This window comes from Camellia sinensis, chromosome 8 (assembly GCF_055761805.1).
Source record: "Camellia sinensis isolate YWXY chromosome 8, ASM5576180v1, whole genome shotgun sequence".
NCBI classification, from domain to species: Eukaryota; Viridiplantae; Streptophyta; class Magnoliopsida; order Ericales; family Theaceae; genus Camellia; species Camellia sinensis.
Genome location: NC_138968.1, coordinates 10,189,141 through 10,212,197, shown reverse-complemented (window position 1 = coordinate 10,212,197; position 23,057 = coordinate 10,189,141). Strand labels below are relative to the sequence as shown.

At 33.4% G+C, this 23,057-nt stretch overlaps 1 protein-coding gene across 1 annotated transcript; it reads left to right on the top strand.

Annotated features, from left to right (window-relative positions):
• Positions 1-16,234: 16,234 nt before the first annotated feature.
• On the top strand, positions 16,235-18,122 carry LOC114259207 (protein CANDIDATE G-PROTEIN COUPLED RECEPTOR 7). Its single transcript, XM_028199207.2, has one exon. The coding sequence runs from the start codon at positions 16,528-16,530 to the stop codon at positions 17,839-17,841; it is 1,314 nt and encodes a 437-aa protein (XP_028055008.1). The 5' UTR covers positions 16,235-16,527; the 3' UTR covers positions 17,842-18,122.
• The last annotated feature ends 4,935 nt before the right edge of the window (positions 18,123-23,057 follow it).

Genomic DNA, 23,057 nt, shown 5'->3' with positions numbered 1-23,057 from the left:
TGCACTATCTAATACATATTATAATACTAATGCTGCACTACATTATATAATATATATTAATAGTCCCCCTCAAACTCAAGGATGATATGTACCAACCAACTTGAGTTTGAAGAGAGTAACAAAACGGAAAAATAAATAAAAATAGGATATGAGACACTGTATGGTTGTGTCAGATCGTTATAGAAGACATGGTATGGTTGTGTCAATTCGTTGGAGAAGACACTGTATGGTCGTGTTCGACCGTTGTAGCAAACATTGTGTGGTCGTATCAGACCGTTGTAGAAGAGACTGTATGGTTGTGGCAGACTGGTGTAGAAGACACTGTATGGCTCGTGTCGGACCGGTGCAGAAGACACTGTGAGGTCGTATCGAATCGCTATAGAAGACACTGTATGATCGTGTCAAACCGTTGTAGAAGACATTGTGTGGTCGTGTTGTATCGTTGTAAAAGACACTGTATGGTTGCGTCGGACCGCTGTAGAATACACAGTGTGGTCGTATCAGATCGCTGTAGAATATATTGTATGGTCGTGTATATAAGTAGCCTAAAGATATATATGTATATATATATCGCGCCCTCAAAAGTCGCGCCCAATACATCAAAAGTCGCACATGACACTGTGGCGTCAAGTATCGCACGATTCACGTGGCTCTCGCTCCCGTTTGTCATCTTTGTCTCTTCGCTCGCTATTTAAATCGAGGCTGAGGCTGGATAGAGGCAGTGCAAAACAAACCATTCTGAAATCTCTCCGTTCTCTGATAGCTGCAAACCCTTTTTGACATTCCCTAAAAGCTCTGCTTCTCTGAAACACTCTGCAACCCTTAACATAACATGACCTCTTCTTCCCGTGGTCCGCTCACCCATTTTCTAGACCTGAATGAGTCCACAATAGAGATAACCGGTTCTGTCGCCCTTGAAGCGCAACCAAGCGCCCCTGGACCAAGCGCCCATGTTTTTGCTCCGTTGAACTTTCCTATGCTGTCAGTTGAGCAAATAATGGCAGCTCAATCTAACATTGAGGCCAACCATTATACGCTGAAGTCATGTGTAGAGACCATGACTGCGGTCACTAACTTGTCTTACCGGTTGCAGAATAGGACAAGTGAGGTATAACAGTTAAATACCCAACTCTCTCTGCTGCAGTGCATGTACAAGAATGCGCGAGCAGAGATTTGCGCGCTGAAGGCGGAGAACAAGGAGTTGAAACGGAAGGCCACCGTCATGGTTCGATTCGGAGGTCCGCCATACGCTGCGTTTGAGGAGCAGCGGGGAGGCCACTTGCTCGGTGGACTTGAATGCATTGAGGCAGGGCTGTCAAGTGTCGCCCAAGACAAAGGTTAGAGGAAGAGAGCGGCGGCAGAGTCTAGGAAGTGAGGTCGGTGGGTGGCCGTCAGCAGAAAAGAAAACAAATCCTTTGTTGTTGTTGTTGGTGGTGGTGTTGGTGTTTTTTTTTTTTTTTTTTTTGTATTTTTTGTAACTTTCTGGTGTAGAATTGTATCGGGGTAGATCCCTGAGATGAATAAAACAAGGTTTGTTGTGCAAATCTGTATGGTATGAATGGCACAATACGGAGCAGAAAAAACAGGTGGAATGAAATCGAGTTAGTGGTGAATGGTGAATGATGAATGTTGCTCTGTTTTTTTATTTTTATTTAAAATAAAGTTGGGGGTAGTACCCCTACAAAAACTGAGCTTGATAAAGTGGACATAGTGGTGGGATGGGGTAATATATTATAATAATAATATATATATAAAATAAAAGAAAGTTGAGTAGGGGTGCTTTACTGAGTGGGGAGAAGATGAGGTTGGGTGGTCCAGCTGCTTCGATGGTGGCTAATTCCCAACTGAGCTTTTTTTTTTTTTCAAAATAAAGTTGAGGTAGTGGATGTGTTTGGGAACTGCTTGTGAAACCATCCACCGCGCAGACCACCATTTTACTTCCACATTACCCGTGCCAAATTTGAGGAGCTCAAAATGGATCTCTTCAGAAAGTGTATGGAACCAGTTGAGAAGTGTTTGAGAGATGCTAAGATGGACAAGAGCACTGTTCACGATGTTGTTCTTGTTGGTGGATCTACCAGGATTCCCAAGGTCCAGCAGCTATTGAGGTAGTTCTTCATCGGGAAGGAGCACTGCAGCAAAGATTGGCTGCACCTGCGGGAGTACGGATTGGCCTGTGCACCGAATCGACAGTTCTAGTAGAAGGCGCCACGTTGGGAGCAGGGGACATTGTTCCTCTGCAGCGCACCGTAGCTGATGTAGCGGGTGGCGGCTGGCCTCGGAATCGAGACGAACTCCTCGTCGGCGGAGAGGTACTCGGCGATGGTTCCTCGGTATCTGGAGTTCGCGGTTGGTGCTGTGGGCTTACTACATTATATTATATAATGTAGTGCAGTAGTAAGGTCTCAGATTATGGCGTCACCTTTTTGAAAGGTCTGCACAAGCTTTCCTTATTGAACATGAAAGGTTGCCCTGTTACCGCGGCATGCTTGGATTGCAGGTCTATCAAACTTGGCAACTTTGAGTTTTTAGAAGAAACAATCAGATTATTGCTCAAGGACTGAGTGTCTTGTCTTTGTCTGGCTTAGTTAACGTGTTAAAGTTGGATCAGGAGAGATGTCCAGGAATCCATGGTGGACTAGTTCACCTCAAAGGGCTAACGAAGCTCGAGTCTCTTAATATCAAATGTTGCATTTGCATAACAAATGCTGATATGAAGCCTCAGAGGTGATGATGATGAAGAAGAGTGTGAAGGTGTTGGAGAGAAATGAAGTGGTTGCCATTGTTGTGAAGCTTTGAGAAGACCTTAAGATGATGATGAAGAAGAAGCAACTTGTGATGTGTGTTGTGAGTGGACGGTGCTCTTTCCTTACTGGTTCGGCGAGTAGAGGCCGCCGGCGATGATAAAGGCGGTGAAGAAGAGTGAAGGTATGTGTAGAAAAACTCCAGCGGGCAGCGAAGGCAAGGTTACCAGCCATGCATGTCGGGCAGAAAGAAATATAGGTCTAAATCTTATAGCTCTAATACCATGTTAATTTAATGTATTGAGAAAGAGAGAGAATAAATTGTGTATATATGTTGTATATTACATATTTGAATAGGTACACACACTCCTTTATATAGGAGAGAAGATGCTATGCTACAAACATGATGCAAACACCATCATGGGAAAGTAGTTGAAAAGAACCGAAAGCAAATGCACTATCTGCACTACCCAATACATATTATAATACTAATGTTGCACTACATTATATAATATACACTTACAATTTTATTGGATTATTAATCCAATTCCAAGCATATATCCGTCCAAACAAATATGATCCTATTGTTTTGCGTAGTACATCAAATCTGAGAAGTAGGTCGCTTGAAGTTGCTAAGTTGGTTACTGCAGTGCAGAATATATAAGGTCTTTTATATGGTTTTCTAGTCTTACACTAACTTGGAATTTTCATTGCCGGAAAAAGTAGGGCTAAAATTTGGATTTCAATAGTTAAACTAGAGGTTAATATGTTATCTCCGCTTTTTTAGTCTAATATTATGTTGTGAAACGAGACTGTTGTTGGCTAACACTTTGCAGGTGAGTTGGAATGGAATGGCTAGTCTTTTTATGGAATTGTCAGTTTCTTACAATAATTAATGATGATTTTTTTTTTTTTGGGTAATATATGTTACTCAAAAAGCAACTTAAGAGGGGTGAATTGAGTTTCTACAAATTAAAATTAATAATAATCTAATAAAATTAATTACTAGTACAACAAATTATTAACAAGTACAATGATAAATTTAGTAGTAAATGATCAAACAAAATAACAATGAAGTATAACTAATATACATGGTAAATCAAATTATTAACACATGAATATTAAATAGCTATAGCAGTAGTGGGAAAGTAAAGAGATTAGGGAAGAGGAGGCAAACAGATTTATAGTGGTTCTGCTTCAACCAAACCTACATCCACTCCTCAAGTTTCACTTAAGATTTTTCACTATCTTCTAGCTTCACAGGAGTGCTAGCAATCTCTTTACAAATGGAGTAATCCTCCATGAATTTTATATAAACTTCACAAGCCCAAATCCTTACAAATCTTAGGTGATTCACAATCACTCTCAAGATTTAAAAAACACAGTGTTTGCAATACTTTTACAAGATGAAATTGTATTTTTGCTTTTAAAGAAAACTTACAATAAATATCTCTCAAAGATAGATGTATAAAATGAAACTTTGATTTTTCTGTAAATCTTTCACATGAAAGATGAGCTTATTGTTATAAGGCTCAGTGTATAATTTCTGAGAGAGAATGTAAACAAAAATTGAAGAACACTTCTCAGAGAATTTTTCAGAGAATAGATGTGAGTGATTATAGATCAAAGAATATTTTTTGATTTTTTGTGACTTGTTTGCATTAGAGGCTTTGGTATATATAATGAAACTTATAGCCGTTTATAGCCGTTGTATTAATTTGAATTTATAGCCGTTTATAGCCGTTGTATTCATTTGAATTTATAACCGTTTATACCCGTTGTACTACATCATTATTAATTTGAATATCTTTCACTCCATCATTACTAATTTGAATATCTTCCACTTGAACCTTTTTAATTGCTATGCTGCATTGTTTGAACCTCTGTTTTGGGCTATTTGAACTCATGATTTAATCAAATATTAAATACATTCTAACAACATTTGGGATAAAGGTTTAGGTGTGAAATAATGGGACAAAATAAATTTTGATTCTATTTTTTTAAAATAAATTAAAACATAATTAAATAAATTATTAAAATAAATAAGTCTAACAATATATTTTTAAATTTCTTTAGTGAATGTAATAATGAATTTTAATTAAATGGTTATCATATGATAATTTAGTCTAATGAACCAAATATAACATTAAGGGAAATTTTTTTTAAGGTCCCTAATAAGAGTAATTTACAGCATAAAGGACACCAAAAATAGGAATGATGTCTTAGGTCCCTCACTAATGACAGGCGCGTTTTTAATTTTTTTTGGGATCAAAATACCCTTCACAGATCAACATAGAATGCTCAACTCGATTGCATTCCGACGACTCAATTCATTCCAAACATCCAACCATTTTCATGAGTAAGAGAACATGAGAATTAGGGTTTCACTATCATCTTCACTGTCGCCATTACGGTTTCATTATCTTCTACCAGACTCTTTTCAATTCGTTCCTCACTAATTTCTCTGACTCGTTTTCATTGTTCATCGTCATCACAGTTCATCTTCATCTCATTGCATCTTCATCTCAAGCCATTTCAGTTTGAAATTAGGGTTTTCATCATCACTCTGGTAAGTTTTCTCCAATCCAACTAGTTTTTCTCCGAAACACAGTTGACTAGCCTTCCATTAATTAGGATTTCAATTTCGTAATAAAAACCTACATGAATTTGAAAAATGTTATTTCTCTAAGTTTCGAACTTATTCTTGAAGATGTTTGTGTGATTTTGTTTGTAAATTTCTCTGTTATTTGAATTTCTCTGGTATTTGCTTGATCTATGTGTTTTCTTTGAATTTTTTCTGGCATGTTTATTCCCCCATTTGTTTCTGGTTATTCCATATTTTTCTCTGGTTTTCTGTAAATTTCTCTGGTATTTTCATATTATGGAATTCATATTTTTTTTGGCATGCCATGTTTAATTTTCTTTGTCATATATGTAATTTTCTCTGGCTTGCCATGTGTAATTTTCTCTGGTATGTTTATTTTGTTCCATTCTTAAATTTTCTATGGCCACATCACTTTTCTCTTTTGTGTGGTTCTGTCATGTTCCATTTTCTCTAGTTGTTTGTAAATTTCTCTGGCATTTTCATATTATGGAATACACACGTGTTTAATTTTCTCTAGCTTACCATGTGCAATTTTCTCTAGTATGTTTATTTTGTTCCATTCTTGAATTTTCTCTGGCCACATCACTTTTCTCATTTGTGTGTATCTGTTATGTTCAATTTTCTCTGGTTGTCTATAAATTTCTCTGGCATTTTCATATTATGGAATGACATTTTCTCTAGTTTGTCTTGTTTAATTTTCTTTGGCATATATGTAATATTTTCTGGCTTACCATGTGTAATTTTCTCTGATATGTTTATTTTGTTCCACACTTGAATTTTCTATGGCCATATCATTTTTCTCCTTTGTGTGTGTCTGTCATGTTCTATTTTCTTTGGTTGTCTGTAAATTTCTCTGGGATTTTTATATTATGGAATGCATATTTTCTCTGGCTTGCCTTGTTAATTTTCTCTGGCATATATGTAATTTCTCCTGGCTTGCCATGTGTAATTTTCTCTGGTATATGTTTAGTTTGTTCCATTCTTGAATTTTCTCCGGCTACATCACTTTTCTCCTTTGTGTGTGTTTGTTATGTTCCATTTTCTCTTGTTGTCTGTAAATTTCTCTGGGATTTAATGTTGACATCTTTATGTTTTCATTGTCTAAAAATGACAAAACGTAAAAGCAGCAAAGCACCATAAACACCAAGTACGAAACAGAAACTCTATAAATAAGATAATCTAATTTGAATATTTCTTAAAACTAACTATACCTATAATTTGTATGCAGTGTGGATTGTGGCCTCATCATTTGCTACATAATGAGACAATATAGCAACCATGAACCTATCAACTCAACATTGTCAAAACAAGACGTAAGGTTCACGAGGACAGAAAATCATAGAGAGATTTGCGACCGAAATTGGCCGGTCATGGACAGAACCAATTGAAATATCACCAAAAGAAGAACTAAAAGTATAATAGTGAAAGCATACTAGTGAAATGAAGACAATGTACACAATGTAATAAGGAATGACCCTTCAATTTTTTTTTTCGTACATTGAAGAAATGATGTTTTTGACATATATGTATATATATTGTTTTAACTAATGTAAATTTCATAACTATCAATGGTTAAATATTTTTTTTTATAATGCATATTTAGTGGTGATTATCAACACAATCCACGCAAAGAAAATTGTCTAAAGAAATTTTTCTTGTATGAAGTTACCAGAATTTCACAGAAAAATTTAACTCATATCGTGCCAAAAGGGTGACTATATGATCATGTAATTTGTAATGCACTGTGTTGGTACGAAACAATCATCAAATTCAAAAAACACAATGCACATTGTACTTTTCTCTGCTATTGGCAAATTTCTCTAGATGAATTTGAGCACACAAAACACAGTGCACTATTAGCAAATTTCTCTGGATGAATTTGACCTCACAAAACATAGTGCAGAAAGTAATTTTCTCTGCTAGTGGCAAATTTCTCTAGATGAATTTGCCACAATGCACATAGTAAATTTCTCTGGATGAATTTCATCTCACAAATTTCTCTAGATGAATTTGACCTTACAAAACATAGTGCACAAAGTAATTTTCTCTGTTACTGGCAAATTTCTCTGGATAAATTTGCCACAATGCACATAGTAAATTTCTTTAGATGAATTTGACCTCACAAATTTCTCTACTATTGACAAATTTCACTGGATGAATTTGACCTCACAAAACGCAATGCACATTTCAACAAACACAATGCACATAGCAAATTTCTCTGCTATAGGAAAATTTCTCTAGATCAATTTGATTGGTATTATAAAGGCACTCCTAAAGTATGTTTCTAAAAACGCAACATAAAAAGATTAAAAAAATTTTCTGGATGAATTTGATTGGTATTATAGATGCACTGTCCAAAAAGTATATTTCACAAAACAAAATACACAAAGTAATTCTCAAATGTATTATTCAATCAATAAATGTAATATCCTCAACTATTTAACAAAGGTTCCTTGCATGTCCTCTTATTATGGCGATCAATCCTATCACATCGACTACACTTAATCACCCTTTTAAACTCTTCAGTAGAAACAATTTTGTTCTTCTTTGGCCTCCCAGCTGGTCTCTTACTCAATGCAAGTAAAATCATAGCATCATCAATTCAATTCGCATGAAACATTAATGATAATAGTATCATTCCCATATTTGCACAGTAACAACACCGCACTGTCCATCTAAACTAAAACAAAAAATACCAAAAATAACTTGTTCAATATAAAAATACTTCACAAGAATAACATAAAAGTCTAGAGAAATTTCTAATAATTATAATTTTCTCTGGATTATAATACCTACCTTATAATGTTCTCTGGACTCAAATAAAATTCCAGAGAAATTTACAAACTTAAATTCACCTTCAAGATAACAAAAACAAAATTACAGAAGAATTAATGAATCTAGAGAAAATCACAGAGATATTCAATGCTAACTATTAAACACAATCATAGACAAAAATCATATAGAAGATCAGTTATCAAATTATAAGCTTCTCTGTGATTTTCACTGGACTACAAGCTTATAATTTTCTCTATGTGATTGTGCATTATTGGACTCAAATCAGAATGCAGAGAAATTTCTCTGGATTATAAACATACAATTTTCTCTAGAATATGAACATATAATTTTCTCTGGAATACAAAGCAAAGTGTAGAAAAATGAAAAGTGCAGAATAAATGAAAAAAACAGAGCACAAAACTTAAGACAGTGAAGAAAAACAGAGCCGATCTCCAAACACGAAGAACAAAACTTATCATTGATAAACATGTAACACAGAATGAAAAATCAACTCCATTGTCAACAACAAAGAATGAAAAATCAACTTCAAAAATCAAAAAATAATTCACTAAGCTGGCTTTTCTATCACTTTGATCAAAACTGAAAATAAAAACCTAATTCAAAATAAACTACAAAAACTTATTTGAAATCGGAGTCCATATATACAAATCAAATGAAAAATAAAAAACTTAAACTGATTATTAAACTTACCTGATTCAGCTCTATTGGAAATTCGAGCTTCAACACGACTTCAACTTCTACACGATCAACGAAACTCAACTACTATACGACTACAAATTTCCTATAAAATTTCCACGAAATCTGCATCATCGAAATCTCCATCGATCGCCAAGTTCATACCAAAGTAATCTTCCATAAAAATAGTAACGTAATCTTCAGATTCCAAAATTGAAAACCACGTATAATATACAAAAGGGTAAAATAGGTATTTTATAAACTAAACTAACATTGAGGGACCTTAGACACCAGGAAATATTATTGTGGATCTCTCCTCATACTAAAAGTTGGATAGGGACCTTAGACCAATTTTCCCTAACATTAATAGATAGGGAGTTAGATTTTTTCACTTGTGTTTGTTAGAGTTTGTGGGTTTGTGTTGAATTTTATGTCATTGTTGACGGTTTAATTTGATGTAATTATCATGATATATTTTTTTATGGTTGAGAAACGACATGATATTTATAATCTCTCTACTAATTGATAACCACATTTGTCATTGATGATGGTTTAATTTGGTAAAAGAAAAATGTCTTATCTCTAAATTATTGTCCCTCTAATTCTACTCTCAATAATGTAAAATTAAGAAAATTAAAGATGAGAGAAAGAAGTATGAGACCATTTTATATAAGTTTTAAACAACGTAATTAGAGGTAAAATTAAGTGACCTTAATTAGAGAATATAACGGTACTGTTTGATGTAATATCTCTTGCTAGTTTCGTTTATTCTTATCTTGATTTTTAAGGAAAAATTCTCAAACGTTGGCTGAGTTGACTAGGCATTATTTTTATTTTATTCGGTCAATTGTGTTGGCATTTTTTAACATTTTACAAAATATATAAATAAAATAAAATAAATAATAATATTAAATTTTCATTTATATGGCTAATATGATTGATGAAATCAACACAATTTATTAGTTTATTTTATAATTATTTGGGTAAATTGCACTGACTTTCTGAAGATGGAAGAAAATACAGATAGTCTTATATTTTTAGCATATTATATTTATATCTATTAAAATTTTAATTTACATAATATTTTAGTTTAGTTTTATTATTTTATGAATAAAAAAATGATATTATCATTATTTTACTATTAAAATATATTTTTCTTTATTTATTTCAATCTCTATTAATTTTGATCGTTTTAATTACAGTACATCGAAAATGTGGATTAAGCGTTCCTAAATAAGTACACTTAGGCGGGGGTTAGGGTTTCTTAATTATGGCAAATTATTTACTCCACTCAACCAAACTTTCATTTGCCTTATTCCTAAAACGAAGAGTCCTCTTACGGTGAATGATTATCGGCCCATTAGTTTGTGCAATGTGATGTATAAAATCGACGCTAAAGTTCTTGCTAATCGCCTTAGCTCGGTGCTTCCGGACTTAATTTCAAACAATCAATGTGCTTTCTTGAAGGGTCGCCTTATTTCGGATAATGTCTTGCTGGCCCATGAAGTTCTTGACTATATCAAAAAATATAAGCGGGGGCGTTTATCTAGTTTTGGGTTAAAGTTGGATATGAACAAAGCCTATGACCGCGTTAGTTGGGTTTTTCTTCAGGCCGTCATGGCTAAATTGGGATTCTCACCTAAATGGATACAATTAATTTCCCAATGCGTCTCTACTGTCCAATTTGCCGTTTTCGTTAATGGAGTTCCTTCATTGTTTTTTCAACCAAAGGCGGGGCTACGTCAAGGAGATCCCCTTTCGCCGTATTTATTCTTGATAGTCATGCAAGTATTGTCAGAAGGCTTTGCTCATTTGGCGTCTCTTAATGTCTGTCGAGGAATTGCCATTAGCCGGAAATCCCCCCCCATTTCTCACTTGCTCTTCGCTGATGATTGTTTTATTTTTCAACACTATAACCCAGCGGATATCTGGTGCCTTCACTGGTTTTTAAATGCCTTATGCTTCTTTCTGGGCTTCGCATAAATTTTCATAAATCGGAACTTTTCGTAAGTTCAAATTTTTTTACTTTCAGCCCAGGACTGGCTCGTCTCTCTTTTTGGTGTTAAAGTTGTACCAAAACCCGGGATCTATTTGGCCGCTTACTTGGGGTTCTCGGGGCGTTCTAAGTCTGAGATCTTTAATTCTCTTTTGAGCAGAGTCCAATCCAAGCTTCAAGGCTGGAAATGTGAATTTTTGAATTTTGCAGGTAGGGGAATTTTGGTGAAACATGTGCTTCACTTCATTCCTGTGTATCTCATGTCTGTTTTTCGCATGCCCGACAGTTTCCAACATAAGCTTACAGCTATAATCCGCCAGTTTCTCTGGGCTTCACCCAAGGGTCCGGGTTTACCATGGAAAAAATGGACATCTTTATGCCTTCCAAAAATTTGTGGTGGTCTCGGATTTCAAAACCTTACTTGCTTCAATCAAGCTTTACTAGCAAAGCAAGCATGGCGGCTCTTGTCCTCACCCAATTTATTGTTTTCGAAAGTTCTACTCGGCAAATATTGTCAACGAAGTTTTTTCCTTGCGGCTTAGCCTTCTTCGTCATCATCTTGGGGATGGCGGAGTATATTATGGGGACGTTCGTTGTTACTGTCGGGGCTTTAGTGGGTCGTGGGTAATGGTCGGAGTATCAACCCGTTTGAAGATCAGTGGATTCCGATTGTCTCCAATCCTTGTAGAGGAAGAGGGTTGACTGATCTTTGTCCTGTAATGCGGGTAGAACATTTCATTGATCCCTCATCTTATTCTTGGCGACTGGATTTATTAAATGTGTTTTTTCCTGCCCATGTTATACCTCACATTTTATCAATTCACATTCTACATGAGGCGCTTGAGGATAAACTTGTTTGGAGCCCATTGAAACACGGCCAATATTCAGTTAAATCAGGTTACAAGCAGGCCTTAATGCGACAGTTCCCGGACTATTGTAGGCCTGATCCGGATTGGTCACTCTGGAAAAAATTATGACACTTAAAGATCCCTCCCAAATGGACCTTATTTTTGTGGAAATGTCTACACAATATTCTCCCAGTTAAGCACGAACTCAAGAAACGAGGGCTCAATGTTGAACCTCTTTGCTCCCGCTGCTCCGAATCTGAGGAAACTATTGAACATCTATTTTTTGACTGTCCCTTTTCTCACCGGGTTTGGCGTGGGTCTGTATTGGGATTAGATTTTGGAGTGGGAATCCCTTTATCCTTCTCCTCCTGGTTCAAGAATTGGGTGGAGCAAATTACAAATGTTGAGATTTTAGTTCATTCCATTGCCTTATTATGGGCCATCTGGTTGCAGCGTAATTCGGTTGAATTTCGGTCTGAAGTTGTGTCCATTGCGCATACATTAGCCACAGCTCGGGACTTGTTATTCACCTTTCTGTCACCATACCCTTATGTTCCTGATAACATGTCATCTGCTGTTTCTGCTGCTCTACGGCCCACTGATACACAAATTGTTTTGCAGAATGCTGCCTTTTCCCTTGCAGATTTTCCGCAACAACAGATTGTTGTCAATGGGTCTTGGATCTCGGTTACGGATAGAACTGGGTTGGCTTGGGTTTGGCTGGATGCCGATAACCACATTGTCAAGCATGAAGCCATTTTGGGGCCCCCTATACTCTCCTCAACAAGCAGAGGCTGCTTCGGTTCTCCATGCAATGCATTGGGCATCCCAAGCAAGGTATCCAGTGTCTCCTCTTGCAAACCGATTGCCTGGTTTTGGTGCAACCTCTGCATACCTCTAATCAACATAGTGATTGGCAGCTTCACTCTCTTTTGAGTGATATTTTGTTATGCTCTAAAAAATTTGTACATGTTGTCCTAGAAAAAGTAGACAGAGCCGAGGTACACTCTGCTCATTCTCTTGCAACTTCTGTAAGAATTGCTTCTGATAATTAATGCAATCTCTAAGCTGCTTTAGTCCTCAAAAAAAAAAAAAAAAAAATAAGCACACTTATTTTGATAAGTACATTTATATAGATCAGATAATCTCTCTAATTTTTTTTACATATCTTCTTATATACACAAAAAAAAAAAAAATCAAATAACATACTTATTTAAATTAAATAAGTGTTTCAAATATTTTACAAAATATTTTATCAAATATTTGATTTTTAATATTTTACTAAATATTAAAAATCAAATAACATACTCATTTAAATTAAATAAGTGTCTCATTTTTTTTTTACCAAATATTTTATCAAATGTCTCACATGAAATGAGTCCCACATAAGTGTGGGGTCTACATGCATGTGAGACATTTGATAAAACATTTAACTGAAATTTTGGAGCCTCTAACATTTTCCTTATTCTAATCAACTTAACTACAAATATTTTTTAAGGACAAACTACAAATACACCTCCTGAGGTTTGCTTAAATTATAGATTGCCCTCTGTGATTTGAAAAATGACAAATACCTCATTGTTAATATTTTTTATTTAACAAAATTAACTAAAAAAATGAAATTCATAATTACTCTCCTATACAATAAAAAAATTACTTAAATTATTAATTGAAACATATTTCTAACATCATTAAAAAATATTAATTAATTTGATAATTTATTAATAAAAATGTCGATTTGTTATAACATTAGAAATCTCAGAGGCTGAAATATAATTTTTAAAACTATAAAAAGTGATTTATATTTTAATCAAATCTTAAATAATGTATTTATAATTTATTATTTTTTAAATTTCAAGGGAGACTATTTTGGGTCTTGATATTTTGTTTTCTTCATTAGTATTGGTATAAAAAACAACCTCCCTATAGGCCATAGCCGGTAACAACCCAGCTTTTTAATTATTCTGTAGAATTTATACTAATATTATTTAATTTCAGCTCGGAAAATACATAATTTATTATATATTATTATGTGTAATTTTATAAAATAATATAATTTTAAGAGTCAAAATATAAATAAATAATTTATTTTCTGTTGATATATGATAAAGTGTAATTTAATTAGAAATTATTTTATTTATATAATTATATTAAAGTATTGGGTCAAAAGATAATTATCTTAAATATCTATTAAGGATAAGATTCAATCTATATAATTATGAATTAAGGCCTAGTTTGGGAAGACTAAATAAGTGCACTTTTTGACTTTTTATGAAATATGGGTTGGGTTTGGGTTGGGTTTGAAGTGATGTATTAGAGAGGTGATGTGATTTAAATAAGATGATGTGACTTAAATAGGATAGTGACTTTTTGACTTTTTGCCTTTTTGCCTTTTTTCAATCTTTCCAAACTAGGCCTAAATTTGAGTGAAAGCGACGTCTTGCCACGTGTTGAGCGCCTGTGGCTTCCTCCTTCCTAGGGAGGAGTTGAAAGAAAAGAAAGAGAGAAAGGAAAGAAAAGAAACAGAGGAAAGAAAGAGAAAATAGTGGAAGTTAAAAGGGTCTTTGGAAGTGGAAAGAAAGAGTAAGGTACTAAAGTTAATGTGAGTTATATTATACCTTGAGTCACCAAAATATATTTTACGTATGTTTTGACTTACCAAAATCTGTTTTATACAAGTTATGTTTTATTAATATATTAATAAAAGTTATGTTTTATAAAAATTTTAGTTACACGGTTTAATTTCTGAGCCCTATTTCTGAAAAGGAAACCCATGGATATGTTTGTTTGTATTTTAAAGAATATTTGACTATGACCTTATATACAATTAAGTTTTGTAAGTACCACCACGGGAGTCTCATGCCTTGGGGGACTTAAATAACCAATGGCCTCTGTTTGATTACTTTGTGATCCTTTGATCCATTGACCTCTGGTCTGTGCGGACCAAAGTGCTGTGCGGAGCTAAGTGCTACACTATTGTGGGAGCCACCTCTAGAATCCGTACGAGCCACCTCTTGAATCCGTACCTCTGTTCTGTGCGGACCAAAGTGCTGTGCAGAGCTAAGTGCTACATTCTTGTTGGAGCCACCTCTAGAATCCGTACGAGCCACCTCTTGAATCCGTACCTCTGTTTTGACTGTTACTTCTGTGACCTCTGTGACCTCTGTGCTGTTCTGTTCTGTTTTGTTCTGTACCGTGGTTATGGTTATCTATTTATATAATATCTGTATTTCAGTTTCTGCTACTTAAATGATTTTTGCTACTCAAATGATTTGTTTATGTAAATGTTTTGGTTACATAACTATCCATGATTATTTCGTGTCCCTTATACTCTTGGTATAATATTTCTCACTCTGTCATGTGCTTATAGTTTTTTACCAATTTTTAGGAAACAACACAATTCAGAAATAGCTTGTGGAAAGTCTTAGATGCGGGGCTGCGGAATAGACACACACAACACTTTTGTTGATATTTTTCTATGTAAATATCGACATTTTTAGTCAATAAATTTTGTAATAAAAATAGAAGCTCCAATGATTATTTTGGTACCCTTATTTAAATATTTCTTCCGCTTGTCTTTATTGATTTGTTTAAGAATTGGCCTTAGGTAACTTCAGTTACTGGCCATCACGATACTTAACCCTTGGGTACGGGGAGCGGGTCGTGACAGGCCTTCTCCGACCGAATGACAATGGCCAAAGCCATAGGCCCTGTTTGTTTCACTGGATATAAAATAGAGAATATAATATGATATGGAATTTAGTCAGGATATATAATAAATAGGATATAGGTATTGGATAATATATCCCCCAAGTCATGTTTGTTGACTTGATATATAAGATTGAATATATATTATCCATGTTTGTTTTACAAAATATATTGTGAGATATAAACAAATAATTTCTAAGATTACCCTCATAATATTATATTATATTAATTAAATTAAATTAAATTCAAAATTTATATTAAATAATATTATATTATATTAAATTCAATAATTATATTATATTAAATTCAAAATTTATATTAAATTAAATTCAATAATATTATATTATATTAAATTCAAAATTTGTATTAAATTATATTATATTAAATTAAATAATATTTATATTATATTAAATTCAAAAAATATATTAAATTATATTATGTTAGATATACAAAAGAGTAAATTGGACTTTTTAAACCATATCTTAACCAAGAGGATATAATATAATGGGGGTGGTAGTATTGTATATCCTCCACTTTTGAGGGATATACAATCCCATGTATCCTCTTTGAAAAAAAATTACAAACATAAAATATGTGAATCTCACAAAATATAATATCTAATTCCACCTTTTATATCTTATAATCAAACAGGGTTATAAAGCCTCTGTTTGAAAAGTGGGTTGACTTTTTGACTTTTTTAGTTATTTGAAAAAGATTTTTTGACTTTTTAACTTTTTTAATTTTTTTTTTTTAAAAAATACAATAATTATAAATTATATATGATATTTTATTTATTATGTCTAAAATAATACATTTTATCTTTTATAATTAAAATAACTCAAGCTTTCTTGCCAAACGGAGTCAAAGTCTTCAAGTCTTTGTATTTAGCTCCAAAAGGCTCCGGTGTTTCCAAGATAAAAAAAAAACAACCGTACTCACTCGAACCTTCCTTGCAGACGACCTTTCTAATCTAAAATATCTTTCCACCGTAACCCCTAAGCACAAAAAAAAAAAATCTCCCTTCTTGACTTGACCCTGCTCTCGCTCTCTCTATTCCAGTCGTCGGTAGCCTAGCTAGCCTCTCATCTCATTCAATCAAATTAAGAGCGAAGAGCCAGAGAGAGAGAGAGTTGAATCATCTGTCTGCTTGCAACAATGGCTTCCCTTGGATCCCTCATCTGTGTCCTCTTCTTCCTCATCACAACCACCGTCGCCGAAATCCGATTCTCCGAGATCCGGTCGGACAGCCGCTCCACCATCCCCTTGGACGAGTTCGGCTTCACTCACACCGGCTCCCTCGAACTGACCGTAACCCAAATCTCATTCGATGATCAAACCCTCAAAAACCCCAACACTGATCTCTCCCAAATCGGCTTCTTCCTCTCCTCTCGCGATTCCTGGCTTCACGTCCTCGAACAGATCGCCGACGGTGATCTCAAATGCCCTCTCAAATCCGATTTCATCAAAGTCGTCTTCACCTTTGACAAACTCCAATCCTCCGAATCTTACTTCTCCAAAATCAATGTCACCAATCCCAATCAATTAACTCTCCTCTTCGGCAATTGTGTCCCCGATCTCAAAATCTCCATGAATGTTCGATCTGAAATGTACAACATCGACTCCAAGTCCAATAGCCGCGACTACTTGTCCGCTGGTAAAACTAATCTCCCTTTGATTTACTTCTCCTTTTTCTTGATTTACTCTTGTATGGCTGGAATTTGGACTTACGTTCTCTACAATAAGCGATTGTCTGCTTATCGTATCCATTTCTTCATGCTCTCTGTCTTGATTTTGAAAGCTTTGAATCTCTTGTGTGAAACTGAGGATAAATCCTATATTAAAAGGACTGGTACTGCTCATGGTTGGGATGTGCTGTTTTACATTTTTAGTTTCTTGAAGGGAATTACTCTCTTTACTTTGATTGTCTTGATTGGGACTGGTTGGTCTTTTTTGAAACCCTACTTGCAAGATAAGGAAAAGAAGGTTTTGATGATTGTGGTTCCTTTACAAGTCATAGCCAATGTGGCTCAGGTTGTCATAGACGAGACGGGCCCCTTCGGCCATGATTTTAATGCTTGGAAGCAAGTTTTCTTGCTTGTGGATGTTATTTGCTGTTGTGCTGTTTTGTTCCCCATTGTATGGTCGATTAAGAACTTGCGTGAGGCGGCTAGGACTGATGGCAAGGCTGCGGTGAACTTGATGAAGTTGACTTTGTTTAGACAATACTACATTGTTGTTATCTGTTACATTTACTTCACCCGGGTCATTGTTTATGCTCTCGAGACTATTACCTCGTATCAGTATCAGTGGACGAGTGTGGTAGCTGCTGAATTGGTGACCCTTGCCTTTTATGCATTCACTGGGTACAATTTCAGGCCAAAGGTTCATAACCCTTATTTTGCGCTTGATGATGAGGAGGAGGAAGCTGCTGCCGAGGCACTGAAGCTTGAAGATGAATTCGAATTGTGATTTTCAGGTGATTAACTGTATTATGTTTGACGAGATGAATGATAAAATTATAGAATTAGTAATTCCAAGGTAGGAATTAAGGTTACGGACAGGTTTAATGTTTTTGATTTCAGTACATGCACCCTTCAATTGGTGGTATATTGTGTAATTTTCTCATTTGATATTGCCTTAATTACCTGTGTTTGTGCATTTTGATCAAGCTTATTTTGTAATGAAAATAATATCTGGTTGTTCATCAGTTACTAGCATATGGGAATTATTCAAAACAAACTTGTGTTTTACTATTGTTGTTGAATGACTTTTTGTTTACAATGTTCTTGTGACTTACAAGCTAGTGTCGACTTACACATGTTATATCTTTGCTGAACACATGTAAAAGAACCAGTTGACAAGTAAAATATCTTGGCATGATACTTGAAAATTATGCTTACCTGTTATGCTAAGCAGTTAGAGAATTTCTAAAGTATGCCTAGCTGCTCTACGTGTCCTTCTGGTTATTGTTGCCTGAGATTGTGCATTCAGGGAAAATATCAGTTTTTTTGTTGGTTGTTGGTGGTGTTATTGTTGGAACAATGTTCCTCTATAAAATAAATAACTTGAAACAAATCAAACAAATAAAAGTAAATTACATACAGAATTCATTTTACCAAAATGTGGAAGTACAGAAATATTAAGTCGAGTGTATGACACTCTGTCCTTAAGACAGATTCGCTTCGCTACAGTGCTTACGGATAAATGGCGTCTATCTTCGAGGATATAATGATTTTTACAAATTGTAGTAGCTCTTTAAACAATTTGTACGGCGAACAAAAACCTATGTTCAATACCTTCTAAATTTTTTCTAAAATAATATGAAGAACAAATTGATGCAAGAGAACAAAAACTAGAAGGAAACCAAGACAATTTCAGATTTTTCAAGATGTTTTGATTGCTGGAAATGAGTGTTTATTTATAGGCAACTTGGTGACCATTCAATCTGTCTGAACAGGTACAAATTGAAGTGAACAGGTGCAGAATTCAAACTGGACAGATCTGCTGGCAGTTTTGAACCTGTTCAAACTGCTGGCAGTTTTATAACTACTACAATTACAAACAGTTTGAATTGGCTGGAATTGGACTAGAAAGGCACTGTTATAAACAGTTTAAAATTAAAATTGAATTCAAATTTGAATTAATTTTGTCTAGGAAAATTAACTCTCCCGCAAGAATTTTTAGAAAAAATTTAAATAAATTTTATCTAAAAAATTAATGTTAGAATTGACTCGACTCACAACACACACTCACAATTGCGCCCGGCACGGCGGCGGCGCCCGTGTGGTGGTTTGAACTAAGGTTTAATTTGTCCATAACTCTTCCCTTCTACAAACTTGAGACCCAATTCAAGTGTTGCCACTTAGAATTTACATACACATATAAGTTCTTTTAAAGTTTTAATGTGGGACAAGCCTTACAAGAAAATTTAAATTTTATTCTTTAATTTGCCCATTTCACAAAACCGAAAATGACGTCAAGTATTTATTCATTTATAAATGGTTTTGACGAATCGTTTGCACCGTGTAACTCACCACGTGACAAGGAACACGTCACTTTTTTAAACCCACCCCAAAAGACATGTGTTTACTTAAATTTAGGCTTAAAGTTAATCTAAAATAAGCTTATAAACTCGTATTTTTCCAAGAGTTATAAATTTCAGGGGAGGACATTGGGATTACACTGGTTCGAGGCCGAAATTTATGCAGGATGGTTTGCATGATCTACTCTCTATTTCTCAGTGGATCTTGATGTGCCGACTTTTGTAGATTTGTAGAGGACTTGCTTAGTTAGTGGGTTGGATTTGTTTTTGGTTCTGCTTATCATTTGCTAGTTTTTTGTTGGCTCAATTTTATATTCTTTATATCATCTTGATGTTGCTTTAATAAAGTTCTCTTATTTATCCAAAAAAAAAAAGAAAAAGAGAGAAGAATATGAGGATTATTTTATATTTGCTCATAACCTTTTTATTTTTAATTTTAAATGTGCATATTAAATTAATTTTTTTTGTCATTTATTTTATTTTATTTTTCAAGCTTGAGCTCTTCTACTTGATGAGTCAAGCTCAATTTCAATTATTTAAGCACAATTCAAGCTCTAGTTTGAATAATTTTTATCAAACCGAACTTGAACATCTCAAAACTCAGCGACTTGTTTTTGCAGCATCTTATGAAACAAGGGTTATCACTGTACTGTATGTTCATGGACAGGAAGAAATCCTTCTGATTCTGGCTTTAGTTTTTAGGCTTACAGGGAATGCATGTACAGATGCGATTTCCGGTAACGAAATTGGGAGATAAATAAGCTATATTATATATTTCATGGTATAGGTTTTTGGTAGTTTTTATGTGAGATCTGAAATTAGCTTTTGAGCTAGTTTAACAGCAGATGCTACTTGTTCTTTGCTCTCTGTTACTGTGCTTGTTGAATTGTATTTTGATACAATCACTAATGGATGCTTCAAATTATGCTGGTCACATGGTGGTATTATTGAATAATGAGAAATCGCGATATATTAAGTGTGTTAACTTATACTATCTACACAGGTCGACAAAGATATCAGATCTGGAGATTGTACTGATATGGAGATAGAGATGGACTTCTCAATCTTTATTTTTTATTTTTTGCATCGATCTGATGTCTCTCATCTAGAGATCTCAAGCGAATGTTGTGTGGTTTTGTGTGTGTGTGTGTGTTTTGTTGTTGATGATGATGATGATGATGATGATAAAGAAGAAGAATTGGCTATCTATTTCAACAAATAGGATTTGGTTTGGCTTGATATTTCAACATATAAAAAAAAAAATTAAAAAAAATGAACAGACAATTAAAATATCAACATATAAAAAAAAATTAAAAAAAATGAACAGACAATTAATTCAGGAATAAAGTTAAACAAATAATAGAATTTGGACAAATATTTGAATAGATAAGGGAAAAAAATTGAATAAATAGTTATAAAATTTGAATAGATAGATATAAATTTAAACCGATAGAAAATAATTTGAATAAATAGATATGAATTTGAACAGATAGTTAAAAAATTTAAACAGATAGATATAAATTTAATAAATAGAAAATAATTTAAATAGATAGTCAAAAAAATTAATAGATAAATTAAGGAATAAAATTGAAAATAAAATATCTTTCAAAACATAAAAATTGATTTCTCATCAAATTATTTTATAAAAGATGAAATTCTCACTAATAAAAAAATATGAGAAAATTATGTAAATAGTTCTTGTAATTTACACGATGTGTCAATTTGGTTCATGTAGTTTCAATTTGCTCGATTTTACCTCTTAATTTAACGGATTGTGTCATTTTAGTTCAATAAATAACGGTTGTTAAGTTAATTTAACAGAAAGTCAAACAATGTGTCAATTTGGTCCCTGTATTTTTCATAATATGTCAATTTAAACCCTGTCAAAATTGAGAAAATTGAAATTAAAGGGACTAAATTGACACATCGTGTAAAGTACATAGACCAAATTGACATATTATTTGACATTCCGTTAAACTAACTTAACAACCGTTATTTATTGGATTAAAAGGACACAATCCGTTAAATTGAGGGTAAAATTGAGCAAATTGAAACTACAGGGACCAAATTGACACATTGTGTAAACTACAGGGACTATTTACATAATTTATCTAAAAAATATTTACTAAATCTAATATCTTATACACGTTGAATTTTTTAATAATTTTCTCAATAAAAAATATGAAGTGAATGTAATTTATCATTGCGTTCAAAAAAATGTAATTTATCATTTTAAAAAAATTAAAATCTGGTATGGAAAGAAAATTTTTTTGGAAGGAAGACCTAGAGGTGTTTGCGGTTTGGTTTTTTATTTGCGGTTTGGACTTGTTCGTATATGTGCGGTTTGGAAAAAATTGAACCCACAATCGCCTACAGTGCAGCTTGCAATTTGTGGGATAGGGTTCACGAATGTGCGGGCGGTTGCGGATAGTTTGGGGATTGAATTTTTTCTTTAAAAATTTATTTTTATGTCTTTTTTTTTCCGTTTTGTAAATAATTATTTTGGATAATTTTCTCCCCATTTTCTAAAATGCTCAACATTTATAATTAATGAATTAAAACTTATAAAATTAAAAACACAACAAAATCAATTTCTAATACAAGAAAATCATTCAAAATTCTAAACTTTTAAATAAAATCATAAAAGTTCGTTTGACATGAAGGTTTGGCTTGGGTTGGGGCTATTTTAACCACACAAAAAATAACATAGGCTTTTTAATCCAATAAGACAAAATGTCACATCAAAACCATGACCATTTCATTTTTTTTTTACAAAAGTCAAAAAAACTAAAAAATTCATCCAAAATGAGGATTTTTAGCCTCAAGTTAAAATAGTCAAAAAGTCAACTCACATCTCAAATAAAGGCTAACACAAGCACATCTTTTAAAATCCTAAGCTAAATTATCAAAATCATTCACTCCCCAATAATATAATTAAAGTAAAATCATTCAAAATCTTAAACTTATCTAAAAGTAATTTATCATTAACTTTTACATTAATTCAAAATGTAATAATAAAATAACAATAAATTGTTATCAAATTTCATCTGATTCAAACCTATTAAATAAAATAAAAATATTTATAAACACACAAATTCTATCATGAATCACATCTACCTTTTAAAATGCATATGTTTGTTGGGCAAAAATATCTAGAATAGGATGAATAAAATTAACAAGCCAGGTTTTTATTAAAAAAAAAAAAAAACTAATGCGGGCGAATTCTTGCGGGTGTGAATAAAACCTGTAACTCACAATAATGTCATATTTTAAATCATATTCACCAATATTATGTCTGTAAAATTATCTATTTATAAATAAGTCGACTCAAATTGAACAAATTAAACAGTTAGAATAACCCTATGTCCAGACATTGGACAACCATTTGAAAGTAATAGTGTGGTCCCATGGATAGATAAATAAAAAAGCCCATGCGTTCAACCACGTGCTCTCCACAGTGCGTTTTGTCCTTTTTTGAATCTTTTAATGAAAATATAAAAATATTATACAAATAAAAAAATTCATACATAATTTTAATAGTATATGATATGTTTTATTATAGATCATTTATTTTAAAACAAAATGGTGTTGAAGATTCATTTATTTATAGTAATAGTTTTGTTACACTATTTTTGTAAAAAAA

Coding starts and splice junctions, on each gene's coding strand:
- LOC114259207 (XM_028199207.2), top strand. CDS start 16,528: ATGGCTTCCCTTGGATCCCTCATCTGTGTCCTCTTCTTCCTCATCACA.